This window comes from Camelus bactrianus, chromosome 10, assembly GCF_048773025.1.
Source record: "Camelus bactrianus isolate YW-2024 breed Bactrian camel chromosome 10, ASM4877302v1, whole genome shotgun sequence".
In the NCBI taxonomy this organism is placed as follows: domain Eukaryota; kingdom Metazoa; phylum Chordata; class Mammalia; order Artiodactyla; family Camelidae; genus Camelus; species Camelus bactrianus.
The window spans coordinates 40,194,757-40,213,766 of record NC_133548.1 but is presented as its reverse complement, the minus strand read 5'-3'; the positions used below and the strand labels follow the sequence as shown (position 1 = coordinate 40,213,766).

The 19,010-nt window shown below is 46.9% G+C and overlaps 1 protein-coding gene across 7 annotated transcripts in view; it reads left to right on the top strand.

The window, feature by feature from the left end:
- Positions 1-19,010, top strand: part of MICAL2 (microtubule associated monooxygenase, calponin and LIM domain containing 2) — a 213,615-nt gene that overhangs the window by 67,345 nt on the left and 127,260 nt on the right. For 4 of the 7 annotated variants that reach the window (XM_074372383.1, XM_074372379.1, XM_074372381.1 and 1 more), the window contains exons 4-5: positions 13,996-14,203; positions 17,938-18,054. In XM_074372383.1, the coding sequence (XP_074228484.1) occupies positions 13,996-14,203; positions 17,938-18,054 (325 nt within the window). Of the gene's footprint in view, positions 1-13,995; positions 14,204-15,996; positions 16,159-17,937; positions 18,055-19,010 lie in introns of all 7 variants that reach the window. The other 3 variants (XM_074372378.1, XM_074372380.1, XM_074372377.1) reach the window with 1 other exon arrangement.

The window sequence follows — 19,010 nt, the reverse complement described above, 5'->3', positions numbered from 1 at the left end:
CACTAAACAACATGAAAACTAAATTCGTAATTTCACTCTTCTTCTTCCCTCCCACTCCCTAAATATATTCTTCCTGACTTTCAATCTTAGCTCACAGTGACACCACCCTCCCAGTCTTAGCATCTGAGTCAGTTTCACTTCCTCCTTCTCCCCCCTCACCCGAGTTTATAATCTCTTAGTCTCCACCACCCTCCTCTCCGTTCCTACCTAGCAGGACCTCTTCACCCAGCCTAAGGGGTCCCTGCCTCTGCTCTTTCCCCTTCCCTCTGTGTGTGTGGTTGGTGAACTCCATTTTGCTCAGGAACTCTCAGTGGTGTTTTGTTTTCACTGAGGTGGGGGTACCTGTGGGCAGAAAATGCGACATGTCCATCTCCTAATCCATTTCCCTGGTACCCAACATGATGCCTAAAAAAAGTGTTCCTTGAGTCTTTTCTGAATGAATGAATGAACAAATGAATGATAGATATCCTTGTCTCCTTGCTTCATGGGTAGGATCAGGTACTACAGGGAGCTAGGATGGTGGTTTCCAAATGCCTTATTTTCCTTTTAATAGCTTAAGCCATGTCCTCACCTACCCAACTGCTGCCCTCTACCCCAACCCCCACCCAGGAATTAAGCTGGGGTAGCACTTTGTTCTACCTGGAGGGTTACAGCCATGATGTGATACACCTGGATCTTGGAAGTCCCACCTTTCATATGTGGACTTCCTCAGCCAGCCTGAGGAATGATGCCACAGTCATGCTGCTGGTCCAGGCCTGCCTCCAGAGAGCAGGTACCCTCAGTGCCCAGGCATGCCTTCCTCTTGGTGGCAGAAAGAATTCCCAAGCAGCTCCCAGCAGGCTGTGAGGAGAGGCTTTCCAGAAACATGCCCTTAAAGATGCTCTGATAAAGAAAATATAACATGTTCTTTGGTGGGTTGTAGTCATGGGTGGGCAGGATGGTGTAAGATTGGCATCTCCCAATGTCTAGACACTGTGATCTATTCACAGTTCTGAAAACATTTTAATTACAAACCGTTTTATAGTGTAAGGTGACCTGCTTGGAAGTTATCAGGAGCTGCTGAGTAAGTTGCTTACCACTTTGTGGCAGCTGCAAGCGGAGTCAAAACTACATTGCACTAGTGAGAAGGGTTTCTTGGACCTGGAAAGGACTCACCTTTCTCCTATTATCTGTGAGGCCTTAAATCTCCTTTGCTGGGGAAGGTTTCTAAACATAAATACTCTGAGGTTTGTCTTCTGAGATGGTGATCCAATCTGGATATGAGACTTTGCTATACAGTCGTCTTCTGTGGGATGGGTACCGAATGTGTATATCCCACCCCCAGGAGATGGATCAAGGTGCAATTAACCAAACGGATTTTCCCTTGGGAAGTGTCAAGATTTGATCTCACTTCTGGCTTTGTCACATCTGAAGTTGTTGCTTCTATCTGAGCCTTGCTATTTCAATGGTAAATATGAGAAAAGCCCCATATATTATACATATTAGATAATAATATCTTCCCTTCACTTTGACAAGCCCAAAGGCACTGCACTGCCCATCAGCATTTCTAATCAGCCGCAGACAATCTGTGTACATACTAATTTGATATAATTCCAGGTAAACTTAAGCAAGAGTGGTGGTTAATAGGTTGGGTCCCAGATTTGGGCAGGTCTGGGTTTGAAATTTAGCTTTACCTCTTACCGGATGCATGTCTTTGAGCAATGGGACCTTAACTTCAGTGTCCTCAACAGAAATGGGAAGATAAAATAGTTTCTATCTCTTAAATTAGTTTCTGCCTCATTTAATAAGAATATATGTAAAGCCCCAAGACAATGTCTCAGTAAATAATGGCTATGACACTTAAGTCAGCCTCTGTGTGCATCCTGATTTGGGGTAAAGGCATGATCTGATTTTATGCATTTATTCACTTGGCAAATATTTCCTGGCACCTCCTATGAGGTTAGGGACTATTCTGGCCCCTGGGGGTACCGTGTGGGTAAGGGAGGCAGGGCCCCTGCTTTGGTGGAGCTTACATTCCAGAGGGAGAGACTCACAGTGAACCAGTTAATAAATAAAAAAAGCTTTAGGGTTGTGATAAGCACCGTGCAGAAAATAAAAAGGGAGATGCAATGGGAGTAGATGGGGTGGGGCAGGGGAGGTATCTCTGAGGAATGTGATGTTTGAACTAAGACCTGAATGCTGAAAAGGAACCTCAGCACAGGGATCTGGGGGAGGGCGTTCCAGACAGCAGGAGTGGCAAGGGGAACACATCTGATAATGGCCACTGGGCTCCCATGAATATCTTCTGGGCCCCTTAAGGGGAAGGCATCATGGGGAAGGAAGTGTCAGACAGGATACTATAAGCTAGCGGTTGGCAAAAACTCTAAAGTATTTGCTGTGTGGCACTTTACAGAAGTGCACTGACCCCTGACCTAATGTCCCTTTCAAGTTAGTGCATGGGCCTGTGAGCTCAAGGGGCAGAGGACAACTCGCTGGTGCAGGGGACCTTCTGGATGCCCAGGCTGCACTTAGGGTTCATCCATCTCCTGAAGATGCCCTCATAAGGGCAGTACGTCCACCCCAAGGAATGCTAGCTGTGCCCCACCTCTGAACTGGTAGGATCACAGCATCCATATCCCCAGATGGACTGGACTACAGCTCTTAGACATCCAAATGCTGATTTCATTTCTGGGATTCCTCCTCAGGAAGAAGGGAGGGTGGAGAGGAGCTGTCAGTCATCACTACTGTTTATTGACTGCTTATCCGGTGCTAGACTAGGCTCTTTCGTGACCAATTCTGCAGTTTACTAACTCCATCCCCATAACAACCCTAGCTGGTAGGAACTACCCTTATACCTGTTTATGGTTGAGCAAACTGAGGTCAAGAGAAATGAGTGTAATAAGCTTCTGTGCTCAAAGCCACACAGCTGGTTAGTGGCCTGCCTGCTTCAGGACCTGTGCCTTGCTTAGCCACTGTATGCGCTGTTTCTCGAGGGTATTTGACTGAGGGCTGATGAGACTTTACCTGTTTGCATGCCTGAGCTAAGCTATGCTTAGACCCCTAAGCTCTATTCATTCAGCACCTACCTATGGGGCTAGAGACCCTGTAAAAGGAGAATATGAAGGAGGCCAGTGCATCCTTACAGTATATTCTTAGGTGTATTCCTACCTGCCACCTCCTTCTTCGGGAATTCTCAGGGGCTCTGGGGGTCGGTTAGCTGGTCCAGACATGGCTGTGGAGTAGCAAGGACGGCCTTTGCCCCTTGGGCTTTCAGCCCAGCTCTGGGCTGGCTGCAGAAACAGCTGCTGGGCTCAGGTAAATAGTCTCTTCTTTGCTGACCTCAGAGCAATAGTAGTCGGTGAACGTGCAAGGAACGCCTGGCCTCTTCTCATCCAGATCCATTACCAGGCCCACAGTGGCCTTTCTGCAGAGGCCAGCCTGGGACAAGGCTGCTGCCCACGGGTAAGGTCAGCCTTGCCCATGGCCATGAGTGTTCATGGGGTAAGGGGGAGCCACTGGAGGAGTCTCACGAGGGAGAGAAAAGGGGCCAGAAAGGGAAAATGGGCTCTAACACTTGGGAGAAAGGTGACAGCATGGGCTATGCCAAAGAAAAAGCCAGATGCCAGAGTCTTAAGGATCTAGTAGTGACCCTTGGCTCTGTCTTAACTGCCATGTGATCTTAGGCAAATGTAACATGGCAGATCTGAGTTTATGCTCTGGAGCTAGAAGCCTGGGTCTGTATGCAAGTTCCTCCTTCCTAACTGTGATGTGACCTTGGACTCTCCACTTAACCCTATTCTGTGCCTTAGTTTCCTAACCTTGGGTTGCTGTGAAGTTTGAATGAGTTGAAACATCTGAAGCACTTAGATCAGTGCCTGCCACAGACTTAGACCTCCACAAATGCCAGCTCTATTAAGTCAAATAACCTCTGAGTCTCCATTTCTCAACCGTCTACTGGGAAAGCAATGCCACTTTCACAGTGGAAATGAGTTGGTTCACTTAAAGCATCTGCCGCAGGCCTGGCCTATGTAAGACACTCAGTAGATGCTTCTCCAGACCTCAAGTGGCCCCCAGTCTTGGCACCCGCTGAGTGGAAATGTTTGTCATCGGGCAGGTTGACAGCTGCTGGTCACAGGCCTGGCTGGGTTCTCTGGGCTGGGAAAGTGTAGGTGGGTGCACAGCCTGTGCTGTGCCTTTCTCATTGGATTAAGTTACCCCTGATGTTCACCCCTTCCAGAAGTCACAGTCCTGGGTGGGAAGGGGCAACCTGCTGTGGTTTTCCTCCTGGATCCTGCCACTACCTGCTGCTCTCACAGCCCCAACCCAGACTGGCCCCCAAGGGTGCTGGTCCACCCAAGGCCTGTCGAGTACTTTCACCTCTCTTTTTTCTAATCATCACTGAGCACTTAATCTGGGCCAGTCTAGTTGCTGGGGGTACAAAGGCAAGCCAGGCCTGCCTTTTTACTTTTGAGGAGGTCACAGGAGGTCAGATAGACAGACTTGAAAAAGAACGAAAATTCACAGAGAAGTGGAGCAATGGAAGGCTGTGGGGATTCCCTCTCCCTGACTACCTGCAATGGTCTCTGTGACACTGTGGCTAAAGGCGTGGTCCCTGGAGCCAGGCACCTGGATTTGAATCCTGGCTCCGCCTCTTGAAAGTTAAGGCTGTGAAATTGGCAGGATGAGTGTGGGTTGCTGTGAATAAAGGATTATGAGTGCTGGCTATTACCATTGTTATGTATAAAAGCAAAAGCTTACTAAGCAACTAAAAAGAAGGAGAGAAAAGTGATAAACATGAACCTGCGTATCTATTTCTGGAGGCTGGAGTGTTTGTGTATCTTAGCTCTACTTTTTACCCACATATGGATAACTAGCCTAACGTTTTTAGCTTTGAATACATCTAGACTCAGCCCATCTCAGAAGGCTCTTTCCCCTCTTCCTCCTAAAGGAATGTGAGATTCCTCCACACCCTTTTTTGGGGCCTTGGAAGGGCCTGTAGCTTCTGCTTTCCCAAAGGGAGAAAGGAAGGCAAGGTAGCTGGCTGATTGGCCCCAAGCCCGCCCCCTTGACTAGAAGCTCCTTGCTGATAACTATGTGCACTAATGTGCACTGGATGCCAGCACGAGTCCAGGGACAACAACTTACTAGGTCAACTGAATAAAGACCACTGATGGGGAGAAAACCAATGCTATGAGAAGCAACATGTATTGTAAATTGTTACATTAAGTGGTATTTTTAGATGGGCACATTTTTGTATGTAAATTTTACCTGAAAAAAAAACTTGAATAAATATTGAACTCTAATTAATGTATCCTGAAGTATTTGGGAAGAAATGTACAGATTCACCAAAAAATAAGATGCATTGATGAATGGGTAGAGAGGTGGATGGATGAATAGGTGTGAGATAAAGCAAGGAGAGTAAAATCTAATCATGGACTCTAGGTGGTGGGTATTTAGGTGTTCACTAAAATTGTTTCAACTTTTCTGTACATTTGAAAATGTATAGTGAAATGTTGTGAAAAATATTGCAAAGTTACTAGATTGAAAACAGGAAAAAAGAAGCCCATAATGGAAGAATATACAATTAGATGGTGGAAATATTTACAAACATTTAAAATGTTGGAAAGGTGGATGTTAATATGAAGAAAGCTAAAACTAGTTCTGTGTATTTTCTGCAATATATTCCTTTTCTTGGTATTAGAAAAATAGCCATATATACATAAAAGCTTACTAAGCAACTAAAAAGAAAGAGAGAATGTGATAAACATGAACATGTATCTATTTCTGGAGGCTGGAGTGTTTGTGTATCTTAGAGGAATGTTCCAGGCAGAGGGCAAAGCAAGTAAAAAGGCCCTGTGCCCTGTATGTGCTTAGGGAGACCATTATGGCTGGAGTGCAGAGCGGGCAGGGGGAGTGGCAGGAGCTGAAGACAGAAGGGAAGTTGGAGGGCAAGGTCATGTAGGGTCTTGAGGCCATCATAAGATCTGGTTTTGAGTTCTGTTTGCCACAGGAAGATGTTAGAGGTTGTGAGCTGGGTGTGACCCAATCTGACTTTAGAAAGACCACTGTGGTTGTTGTTGGGGGATGGACTGTAAGGGGACAGGGGAGAAGCCGGAAGCCAAGCAGGAGCCCTGCTATCAGGGCAGGGGAGGGAGGATGGCATCTTGGATCAGGGTGGCAGCGTGGAGGAGGGGAGGCTGATCGGTACAGAATGTTTTCTGAAGGTAGAGTCAACAGGGTTTATTGGTGGATTGATTGTGAGGTAAGAGGAAAGGAATCTACGTTGACTCCAGACTTTTGGTCCAAGGAGCTGGAAAAGTGAGAAGTGGCTATTCATTTACGGAGATGGCAATGACTGGGAGAGGAGTGGAAGGGTGGTAGGTGGGGAACGACGTGTGATCAGAAGTTTGGTTGCAGGTCTGGCACCGCAACTGAGATGCTTATTAGAGCAGCTGGGAATGTCAGTAAGCCATTGGTTACCCGAGTCTGGGAGTTTCGGAGTTGGGGATCATTTTGAGCGTCATCAGCATGTAGATGATATTTAAAGCCATAGGAAGAGGATGTAAGATAAAGGTCAAGAAGGGAGGAGGACCCCAGGCACTCATAAATGCAGAGGTCAGGAAGACGAAGGGAACCAGCAGAGGTGCCTGAGCATCTGTGGTCAAGGCTGAAGGAGGGGATTCAAGAGAGTGAGTCTGTTTCAAATGCTGCAATGACTGGTTTCTCCACCTCTAGTTTCTTTCTCTCTTCTTACCGTCTTTTTTATTACTCTGGAACCAATTGTCCTAAACTAGCACTTTCATTCTACTCCAAACCCATAATAGCCCAAGGAGGGAAACCATCCAAACCCTTTGGTCTGACATCCCAGGCCCTCCACAATCTGGTTCCCCCTCCCTCCCCTTCCTCTGCCCCTTCCTACAGCACCACACTCACTTCCACTCAGCCTGGCCTCCCTACTCCCTCCAGACTGCCTCCCTCATTCTTGACCTGACATTTCTTGTGTCTCTCTGAATCGTCAGCCTCAGTCCTCCACTTATGGGCCATCTCCTGGAGGGACCCTTGCTTGACCAAATCTGTCTCTTCCACAAAAGTCTACAGTGGACAGAGGTGATCCCAAACAATTGAGCATTCCTGGTCTCTGTTTACCTTTCTCTCCAGTCCCCAGCTGGGCAGCCTCCTGAGTTTTGGGAACATGAGCCCTCTCTTGCATCCTCTACCATCCCACAGAGTGGTCTCAATGGTCTTAGATATCTTAGTTGAAGAGAGAACATGCTAATACTCTACCACATAACACCCAAGGAAACCTGGAAGAATTAATACAGGATTGTGATTTCAAGTAGAAACTGGGATCCGGGACTAGTTCTCATCCTAGTTCTGTGACCATGGTCAGGTCAGTTAACCTTCGTAAACTCCAGTTTTCTCATCAACAAATATGCCCAGTTCAAGGTTATTGTAGGAAAGAAATGAGGTGCATATGTTACAAAGTGCTTAGCACAGTTCTTGCACAATAAAAGCAAGCAGTAAGTGGGAGCTCTGGTTTTATTATTGCTATTATGAATGCTACCTTGACTATTGCTCTTCCCAGTAGGGGATGGACAGGCACCTGCAAAGGTGGGATGGAGCTGGCACTGTTGATGGCACACTTTGACATCTAAAGTGAAAGGAGTCATGGGCTCACTAGCTGCTGATCTCTTCCACTGCGCGGGGCTGGGGGCAGCTGTGTGCCTGGGCTTCAGGGAAATCATGCCTTAGATAGGAGGGAGGATGCATGAGGTATGAATAGCACCCAGAGTGGAAACACAACCTTGATGAATGTACTTAAAATTCCCAAACCAGGGGTCCAATATGAATGTAATTACAAGGCTGAGGGGCAGGATGTTTGCAAATGAAACTGTCCCTGAAAATCCAGACCCTGGTGGTCACTGGTTGCAGTTGCTCCTACCAGGGGGAAAGCACCAGCTCGGGCCAGAAGAGAAGGACAGAGAAGAATGGAATGTTTCTCAGAGGAATTTGTATTTTTTTTTTCTTTTTTTGAGAGCAGGCAGGAGAACAAGATATTTTTCTCCTTTTCCTTTCTGTAAACTTCGGTGGTTTTTAAGTGGTGTTAATTGTTACTCAGGAATAACTGGGTGTGACCGAGTTCCAGAAGAGTCAGACCAGGGCAGGGCAGGGCCGTGTCAAGTCAGATGAGGGTTTGCTCCTCACCCAGAGTGGCCCTTGAAGTCACCGTGAAGAAGCCAGTCTGGCCACCCCCTTCCAGGGACTTCTTCACCCACGGCTAGAACCATAGGTGGCTGCATCTCTCATGAGCCCCTCTTAGCACTGCAGCGCCAGGGCAGGCCCCTAGAATAGGATGTGGGAGGCATGTTAGATTCAATAACTCTGTGTCCTGCGATTCTGATCGAGCTGTTTTCACTTGTGGTAACCTAGTAACAGTCAGGGCCTTCCTGCCTGGGTTTAGATAAGCAGCCCGTCCTAAGAGCTGGTGAGGCTGGGAAGCCACACCAGGAAGCATGACAGCACGTCCTTGGAACCAGAGCGCTGCCTGGGGAGCTGGCCTGCAGGTCAGCACATCCGGAGGGCTGCTGCTACCAGGGAGACGGCACCACGCGTGACCTCGTGTCACTCAGCTCACTGCCAGGTCTCCAGAGGCACCGGAGAGGCCAACACTGTCCATGCCCAAAGCCCCGCTGCTGAGGCACTGGCCAGAGTGGCTTCCCGGGATTTGCATGGGCTCTAGCTCCATCCAGCCTGCAAATTTCCACCCCAGGGAAACACACGAAGCACGGCCCAGATGCGGATCAGGCCTTCCGCGCAGAGGCCCCGTGCACTCAGCTTGAATCCAGCTCTTCTATGCTCCAGGTGGGGAAGGAGCTGAAACTCTCCTTGCTTCATCCTGACCGCATGCCCTGCGGTCCAGCTTTGCTGTCCACAGACTTGGGACCCACACTGCCTGGGTTCGTGTCCAGACTTGACCACCTCCTTATTACGTGACCCACCTTGGAGCAATTTCTTGCCCTCTTTGACCTCCATTTTTTTAGCTCAAAAATGAGGGTAACAGTGGTACCTGGAGCAAGTTGCTTAACTTTTCGGTGCCTCCGTTTCCTCCTTTACAAAGTAGAGATGGTGATGACTGTTACCTCATAGGGCAGCTAGAAGGATGAAACACATGGTTAGGACAGTGGCTCGCAGGTAGAAAGTGCTGGGGGTGTTACAGTTTAGATCCTATAATCCTTCTTTTCAATGAGGTGCAGAGCCCAGGTGAGCCAGCTTGTGAGCAGCAGAACCAGTCTGCCTGCTGCCTCCCAGTGCTGGCTTTCTGCACCCCACCTCACTGGGCTGTCTGCGCACAAAGCTCCCAAGGAAATTGGAGGCAGAATTCAGAAGCGGAAATCAAGTCTCCAGACTGCTAACCCCTGACTTAGCCCCTGGTCCCCTCAGCGGCGGCTCCCTCTGGGGGCTGATCCCTTTAGCATTCTTGACACAGTCCCAGCACACCCTCCCACTTGTGGGTTGAAAGATGTGCCATGTCACCAAGAAATGGGTAGTGCTTGTGGGGCTCCTCCAGGGGGCAATGGGGTCCTGTGTGAGCTGGGGCTGCCCCAGCCCTGTACCTTGACAGTGGACAAGCCCCCTTTTTCCCTATTCCCACCGTTGATAAATAAAGAGCTGATTTTTCCATGTCTGTCTCCACAGACGTGGAGGCCTAAGCAATGCCAAGCTTATCTACACAATGGACTTCCTGCTGCTGTTGGATCTGCCTCACTCCCCACTGCATAATAAATTTATGTCGCCTGAGCACACAGATCTGCTGACGTCCATGATGCTGGTGGCCTTGGCAGACCCCAGCTCCCCCAGCCTGGGTGGGAAATGCAGACACAAACCCTGGCTGATGTGAACTCAACATCCCAGTTACAGACAAACAGCCAGAACTGGGTGGGCCACGAGGGTGTGGGAAGTTCCTTCATCCATCAACTGTTTATCGAGGCCTCCAGTGTGCCAGGCCTTATTCAGAACACGGGGGCAGCTTCTGAGGAGCACTTACAGTAGTCTGGGAATCAGATGCACATACTTGTAACACGTGGAGCTTAGTTCTGGGGTAGCACTAAGGACAGAGACTGTGGGAGGAATGTACAATCTAATTTGGGGCTCGGCCTCAGGGCTGAGTTTTAATGAAAAGTTTTCTTTCCTTGGCACTGAGTCCTCTACAGTAAAGCCCCACTAGGTCTGAGAATGGTGGAGAGTTCCTCTGGGTTGAGTTATCACAACGCTTTGCATCTGTGATTTGTTTGCACCATGCCCGACATCACCAGGGAAGCCCTCTTCTTGCCTGCTCCTCTGCCCAGGCGTATAGCAGCCGTGGTTTTCAGTTTCTTGTCAGAACTCCGAGTTCCCATGTGAATCATAACAAGTGTGTTCCTAGAGGAACTGGCTTGGCCCTGGCCAGCAAGCCTTCTCTCCTGTCTTGATAGCATCTGCACCGAATTCTCTCCCTTTATGTAATTAGGCCCTTTGGTATTTGCTTTGACTTTAGGATGCCGTATGCCTGGCGTCCCGGAAATTTCAGGCCCAAAGTGTGAGCTGGGGCCCAGGGTGGGAAAACTGAGCTTTCACTGGTACAGTTTTCAGATTTAGCTGGGAGGGTCAGAGACAGTACACTGGCTACTGTTTGCACAAAAAATGGACAGCAGCCCCCCAGCTGGTGGGAACGGGATCCCCAGCCTTGCCTTGGGAGCAGTGCTAGGTCAGGCCTGTGGATGGGAGGATGCAGGACGGCTTCCGTCCTTCCCTTTCTGCCCTTCTTCACCCCACATCCTCCCACCCCACTTCATGCCTGGCCCTGGAGTGACAGAACTCAGCAAACAGGAAAAGATGTGCTAACTGCAAAGAAATGCAGTGAATCCAGACTTAACCCCAAAGCCAACCTCAGTGTGTTGGGGTTTGGAGTCTTGCTTTGAAATGCCCGTCATAGTCTGGCTATGTCCAAGCTGGAGGAGCTGTGTAGTGTGTAAGATAGGGAAGGGAGCTGGGCTTTCGGGAGTTGGTTCTCTGCAGTCAGCTCCAACTGGAAAGGAGGCAGAAGGATTTGTATACCCACTCCCCGGCTCTGGAGTGAGCTGTATCTCAGCAGTGACTTCATTTCCCCTAATGGGGTTTCCACAAACTCTCTGAAAGGTTCCAGTGAGTAGGTCACACTGATTGTGGTGTGGGAGCTTCTGATACGCTTGCTTGCATTTCCCCTTTGGGAGTCTGGAGGCCCCAGATGAATGATAACTGAATGTTGGAGTATTTGCCAGGGGAAGGGGAATGCATTTTTTAAAGATAAGGTTTGATCCTGAGCAGAAGGAGCAGAAGGAACAGAAGGGATGTTTCCAGATGCCTGTGCAATATCCAGCAGCGAGGTGTGGGTGCAGCTCTCCTTCCCTGTGGCCTTGCTGGGGTGTCCCCAGTTAGTTAGACCCTCCCAGTTGAAGCCTCTTGAAGGTGCTTCAGGGGCTGCCAGGAAGTAGGGCAGGCTGCTGTGTGGGGGTGTCTCTGACTCTCTCAGCCAGGTCACTGCCATTTTCCTGTTTTTTGTTGGATTGGTGCTGCTCATCAGATTTGGTTTGAATGGAAGGGCTTTTGCCCAGTATAACTAGTTGGGTAGGTCATTATGCATCTTCCCTTCTTTCCTAAATGGCTATGGCTTCCTCAAGGAAGGACCCTTGTCTTGTTCAACATTGCAGTGTCCACTGAGACCTAGCATGGAACTTGAGCAGAATCCTGTTTTGTCACCTCTGCCCACCATGGCTCCAGTGACTATAGGACCACAGCCATATTCTTTGCTTGATATTTAAGGCTCTCAGCATCTAGTTCCAAAATAATCCTTATCTCTTTTCCCTCGTTTCACTTCCTTTCCCCAAAGTATCCTTCTTTCCATCCACCTTGAACTTCTTTCTCTTTGAATGGGCAATCTCTCCGCTTAAATGTTCTTTCTTTTTATTCCTGGCAAACCAGCAGCAGTACACTGTGGTGTGTTCTGGAGTAAGACCACCTGGGCTTGAATCCTAGTTCTGTTCTTTTCAGTCTTTGAAACCATGGGCCAGTTACTTAGCTGTTTTGTGCATCAGTTTTCCCATCTGTGAACTGGGGATAATAATAGTCCCTTCCTCTTGGATTTCTTGTGAGGATTAAGAGCTAAAACACATAAAGCAGTGACTGGCACATCAAAAGTGCTCAACAAATGTAGGCTGTGATGATGGTGATAGTGATGGTGATGATGATGGTGGTGGTGATGGCGGTGGTGATGATGATGATGATAGTTTTTAAAGACCTTCTCTGCAAAGGCTTTTCCAGTTTACTAAGTTGGATTAGATTTCTTCTTCTGGGCTCCAAATAGAACTAAGCACATAGGATTCTAGTTATTTATTTCACAGTTCTGAATTTACCACTAGACTGAATTTCTAGAAGACAAGGACAAGGTCTCAGCAATAAAAATTACGACAGCAACACTAATGAGTGCCAAACTTGGTACCATACATCTTTTTTCTCATGCAAATATTTTATTAAGATATAATTCACGTACCATGCTATTTATCCTTTTAAAGTATACAATTCAATGATGTTAGTATAGTCACAAAGTTTTGCAGCACCACCACCAATTCTAGAACATTTTATCCCCATAAAAAGAAACCCCATACCTATTAGCAGTCACTCTCCAATCCCCTTCCCCCATTCCCTTGTGACAACAAATCTGCTTTCTATCTCAATGGATTTGCCAGTTCTGGAAAATTTCATATAAATGTAATTATACAACATGTGTCCTTTTGTGTCTGGTTTCTTTCACTTAGCATAATGTTTTTGCAGTTTATCCTTATATCAACCCTTCATTCCTTTTTTATAGCTGAATAATATTCCATTGTGTATATGACACATTTTGTTTATTCATCAGTTAATGGACTTGGGTTATTTCTGTTTTTTGGCTATTATGAAAAATGCTGCCATGAACATTTGTGTTCACATTTTTGAGTGGACATGTTTTTATTTCTCTAGGGTGTATAATTGCTGGCTCATATGGTAACTGTATGTTTAACTTTTTGAGGAACTGCCAAACTTTTCCAAAGCATCTACACCATGTTACGTTCCTACCAGCAATGACTGAGGGATCCAGTTTCTCCACATCCTCACCAACACTTGTTTTTGTCTGTCTTTTTGATTGTAGTCGTCCTAGTGGATATGAAGAGATATCTCCTAGTGGGTATGAAGAGATATCTCACTGTGAGTTTGATTTGTATCTCTTTGATGGCTAATGATGTTGAGCATCTTTTCATGTGCTTATTGGCCATTTGTATGTCTTCTTTGAAGAAATGTCTGTTCAGATCACATGCCCATTCTTTACTTGGGTTAGTTGTCTTTTTATTGTTGAGTTGAAAAATTCTTGATACATTGAGGAGACTAGTTTTTTATCAGATATATGATTTGCAAATATTTTCTCCTATCTGTGGGTTGCCTTTTTCTTGATAGTGGCCTTTGAAGTGTAAAAAGTTTTTAATTTTGATGAAGTCCAGTTTATCTCTTTTGTTGCTTGTATGTTTGATGTCCTATCTAAGAAACCATTGACTAGTCCAGAACACAAAGATACACCAAAACCTTTTTAAAAGCAATCTTATTTCAATAACTATGAAGAAAGAGTAGTAGACCCATTTCACAGATGAGGAAACTAAGAGTTTGAATGCCAGAGCTTTGATTTAAGCCAGTTCAGTCAGACTCTGAACCTCATGTGTATCTTATTGTGCCTTCCCCAAGTCCTCTTACCTCCTAGTCCCTCACAGGGTTTGACACAGTGCCTGGTGCTTGGTAGGCCCACAAATAATGTACATTGGCTGGATGAATGGCAGGTCTTAGCAGGTGATTGGTTTGCACTTGATGGTTGATTTGAGTGGATGGGGGTTTGCTCCCCAGTTATGCTGCCAACTGGGAGTTTCTCTCTCCAAGGTAGAATTCACTGAGTGTCTCTCTCTTCTCTCACCTCCACAGTGTCTCATCATTGGGGGAGGACCATGTGGTTTGCGCACTGCCATTGAACTTGCCTACCTAGGGGCCAAAGTGGTCGTGGTGGAGAAGAGGGACACCTTCTCCCGAAACAACGTGCTGCACCTCTGGCCTTTCACAATCCATGACCTGCGAGGCCTGGGAGCCAAGAAGTTCTACGGGAAGTTCTGTGCTGGCTCCATCGACCACATCAGTGAGTAGCGCCAGTAGGGGCTGGCACCTCATGCTGGGAGGGGGCTGACCCTGGGTGGGGGGCATATCTCTACATTGAGGAGCCCCAGAATGGTCCATCTTACAAGTTCCTGGGGGCTCCACACATCCAGCTGGCAGACATTTGGTGCCAGACCCTGTGCTGTGCCCCACTAGGCTGGAAGCACAGTGAGGCCAGGGATCATGGTGTGTTTTATTCACCAGAGTATCTCCAGGGAGTAAGAGAGTGCTTGACACATAGTGGATGCTCAATAGACTTCTGCTGAATGAATGAATGAAATATGGAAAATAGAGGGGAGAGGTAAGTAACACATCTGCACTGTCAGAGAACTCAACTGAGGTTTTGTCAATAATAAAACGTGGTTTAATAGAGCAGTCAGACTTGCCAGGGGAGCTTAGAAGGGGGAGCCACATAAAACCATTCAATGTTGAGTGCCTCTTAGGCAAAGGAGTTTGGACATCGTATTACCTGTTCTGGGCAATCATGGCAGGTTTCAGAACAGAGGAATAACACAGATCCTACACCAAGTTTCCTTGAGCTCTAAAAAGAGGCCATTATGATGGGTGTTTACCCAGAAAAGGAGGGGAATTGAGAATGTGGATTTCAGGTCCTAGACTATCCCTGGATGCTTAAGGAGGACCAGGTGAGCATCAATGCCTCCTCCTGGGTCTCTCAAGGCAGGATCTGTGCAGATGCAGACAGGATTTGGAAGAGCAGCCTCTCTCCTCAGTGCTTTGCAGGGAGGAGGTCTTCAGCCATTTTATATGTAACAGTCATGACCCATAAAAGTCAGGGAAGTTAATACTTTGTGGGGGAGTTCAAGGTTTGAACAGATTTGGATCTAAAATCTGTCTTGTCCATTCTCTGTGTGACAGGTCAAATTCCTTACCTTCCTCAAGCCTCAATTTTGTTTCCCATAAATGTGATTGATGCCTGCCTACCAGGAGGGCTGCGATGATTAAATGAGGTCAAGTGTGAAACGTGGTTATAGTGGGTGACTCAGGAAACGCTTTGCATCCAGTTGTGTCCAGTGAGCAAGCAGCAGCCAGGGTCCCCAACTCAGAGTTCAGAGCTGCGGTCTCTTAACCAGTGAGTGGAAGGTGAACTCTAAGAGCCATGTTCTTATGAGGACAGGAACTGATGGGAAAAGGGTATGAGGTTGGTGAGGGAAAGACTGGAGAGTATTAGCAGCCACACAGGGTGTAATTTAGTCAGATACAGGAGAACTTAACAGCAGTGGCCCAGAGTTTATCCCTGCACTGGGATGAGAAAATTCTAAGAGTCCATTGGAAAGAAATTTGGATTTGCCCAGAAAGCTGCAGTGTCAGCTTTCCAGATATTCTTTACCACCACGGAAGAAAGTATGTTGGTTTCACCCATTTAGAATGACAACGTAAGCACCACTTTTCCCTCCAGCCTTCCTGAGACTCAGAGCTGGGCACCAGCAGCCTCCAGAGGGCCCCAGGGCTGTCAGGCTGCCCTCCTGGTCGGGAGCCCCTCGCTGCCCCATTGATGGGGCTCCCACTTAACCCCTAGTCCTTGAAAATAGCCCCATGTGTGGAAACACTGGCAGGACTCTGGAACTGAGGATCAAACCTTTAGAGAGATCAACGTCAAGGGCAGCTCCAACACCTGTGAGAAGGGAGGCGGGAAGAACTGAGTACCTGCTGTGTGCCCAAACCAGACAGACTAGGAACCTTGAGACTGTGAGGAGAGGCCAGGCGTCTGCCAAGGCTTGTTTCCACGCAGGAGGTGGGTTGGATTCTTTTCTGCAGCCCCAGCTGTGACCTGGTCCTCAGCATTGCTCAGCAATTCTCAGTTCATCCTGTGTCAGCATCCTCCTCCAGTTCCCACTGTGGCTGATCCACGCCTCCACCACAGCTGCCTCCTTCTGAGCAGATGGCCTCCCTCAGTGCTCTGGGGAAGAGGAGCCACTGGTAGGCCCTCCCCTTCCAGCACCTCTCCTTCCTCCTGCACTCGCCTCTCCCCAAGTACTCCTTCCTTCCTCCCAACCCACTGTCAGAGGGAGGCAGAGCTGGCCACTTCCTCTCCAGTTCTGGTCCCTCTTGGTTTCCTTCCCTCCTTTTTACCTGCCCCAACCCCTCCAGTCCTCTGATCTTGCCCATTACTTTTCTTTACGTCAAAGTATTTATTCTAGAAAGAGGCAACATAGATTTTGCCTGTGCTTCTCACTCATCCCAGCTTCCACTGTGGTCTGATTTCTCCCCCACCGCTGGGCTAGAGATTCTCTCCAGAAGCTTCCTAACCCTCCAGTGCCCTGGCCCCTTGCAGCCTTCATATTCTCAATCTCCGCATGGGATCTGGTATGCTTGGTCCCTCCCCTCTTGGCTTTCAGACTGCAGCCCAGACCCCGCTGCCCCCAACCATCAGGCCCTGCCCCATTCCGTTTACTCACGTTTCCTCCATTGGTGTTTTTCGTATCTCCTGGGCCTACCATGGCACCTGGCACAGTGTAGATGTTCAGTAAATGTTAAATGAGCAAAACCCACAGACTACAGAGGACTCACAGAACATTTGAAACGTCGTGCTCTGCAGAAATATATTTGAAGGCATACCCTTTTGTGCTCAATGGCAGGGAATGAAATAGAGAAACAAGGGGACACTCACTGGGGCAGTTTAGGAGAGGGGCTAGGAGGTGGGAAACCACCAGCCCAGCTTTATGGGGAGGATTCCCCACCCCACCCTTACCCTGGATGGCTGAGAGTTCAGGCAGAGCCCCCCTCAGGGTGAGCCATTTGATCTCTGACTTTGCCCACTGGCCCTTTCCTCTCTCTCTGCTTACTTTTCTTTCTATCTTTATCTTATCAAACCCACAACCCAGCTCTGGAAGGAGGCAGGAAAGAGAGAGCCACCATCATTATAGCATGATCTGACAGCTAGAGCCTAGTCTTGGAATCAGATGGGTCTGGGTCCACATTCTAGTTTTGCTACTGTGTGAGCCTGAACAAGTCACTTAGCCTTGTTGAGCCTCAACTTCTCATTTCTAAAATGAGAATAGTTATCCCCAAAGGCCCCTGTAAGGGTTGAATGAGAGAATACAGAGCGCTTGGCACAGAACTGGTGCTCAGTAATGATCGTTATCTGTACAGGCATACCTTAGAGAAATTGCCGGTTCGGTTCCAGACCACTGCAATAAAGTGAATATCACAGTAAAGCGAGTTATATGAATTACAGTGCATATAAAAGTGATGTTTACACTATACTGTAGTCTATTCAGTGTATATGTATAATAATGTCTAAAAAGTACATTCCTTAACTTAAAGGAATTAAAATTTAAATTTTTTAAATTTATCACTAAAAAATGCTAACATAACCTGAGCCTTTAGTGAGTTGTAATATTTTTGTAATGGTAACATCAAAAATCATTAATCACAGATCACTATAACAAGTATAATGAAAAAGTTTGTATTATTGCTAGAATTACCACAACATGATACAGACACAAAATGAGTAAATGCTGTCAGGAAAAAAATGGCACCAGTAGACTTGCTTGATGCAGAGTTACCACAAATCTTCGATTTGTAAAAAATGCACTATCTGAGAGGCACAATAAAGCAAAACACAGTAAAACGAGGTATGCTTGTGTATTGCTATGCTCAGAGATCATTGAGCAGTGATTATATAGTATTCTGTATACAGGAGGCACTCAGACATTGCTGCTGACAGTTTGTCTCTTCCCCCTTCCCTTCTAACAGGTATTCGTCAGTTGCAGCTCATCCTATTCAAGGTGGCCTTGATATTGGGGGTTGAAATCCATGTGAATGTGGAGTTTGTGAAGGTTCTAGAGCCTCCTGAAGATCAAGAAAATCAAAGTACAGTATAATTTTCCTTTTGGTCTAGAAGTCAGATATTGCAAAATGGAAGTCACACTGCAGCTCCCAGAGAATGTTTCTATAAGAATAATTCTTACTGGGAGCTGTGACATAATTCCATCAGAGGCTATTTTAACTTTTTGGACCATTGCTGTCAGATACTTTGGGTTTGCTCTTCAGCTCTCAGGGGATTAATTAAGCCATTAAACCTGTAATTTGGTTACCCAGTCATTAGGAGGCAGTACTTTGACAAGTGAAGTCTAGGTAGTAAGTAGGAGAGAAGGCATAGAGTTGATTGTCTGATAAAGTTTATTCATGTGCTCTTCAAGCTGTGTACATACATAAATATGTAGATACACTTGTACCCATATGATATCTTAAAATCCAGTAAAGAAAGGGAAGTTTCTAGAGCATATATGAAATAAGTGTTCAAAATATTATTTGGTATAGAATATTTTTAAGCTTCATTGAAAAATAATTTACAAACCATAAAGTTCATCCATTGTAGGTATGTCTTATTTAGTAATTTTTCTCTTGTTCCTTTTAGGATATTTGTATAAATTCTGTTCTTTTATATACACTGGTCAGAGAGTTTGTTCCTTTATCTTACTTATTACCAGACTCTTCTGCTGCTGGGCAGGGCTTTCAGTTTTTGGTCGAACTTAGCGTCAGAGACCTCATAGTTTCACACGGAGGTTACAACTCCAGTTTCTCCAGTCCTCTGCCCAGAATGTCGAGCATTGAGGGGTGGTGCTAGTTGGCTTTTGTGGCAGGACAGCATCTGTAATTTAACTTTGAGACCTGCATGCTCTTAACCTTTCTCAGACCCCTAGTGGATGTTAAGTCTTAGCTGTAGGTAACCAGCAAGGATTCACCTGAAAGAGGTTTCATGAGTGATTGTGTATTGCCCAACAGAATCAGTTAAGTGTGATAACTGGTTTCATTGCACCATGCAC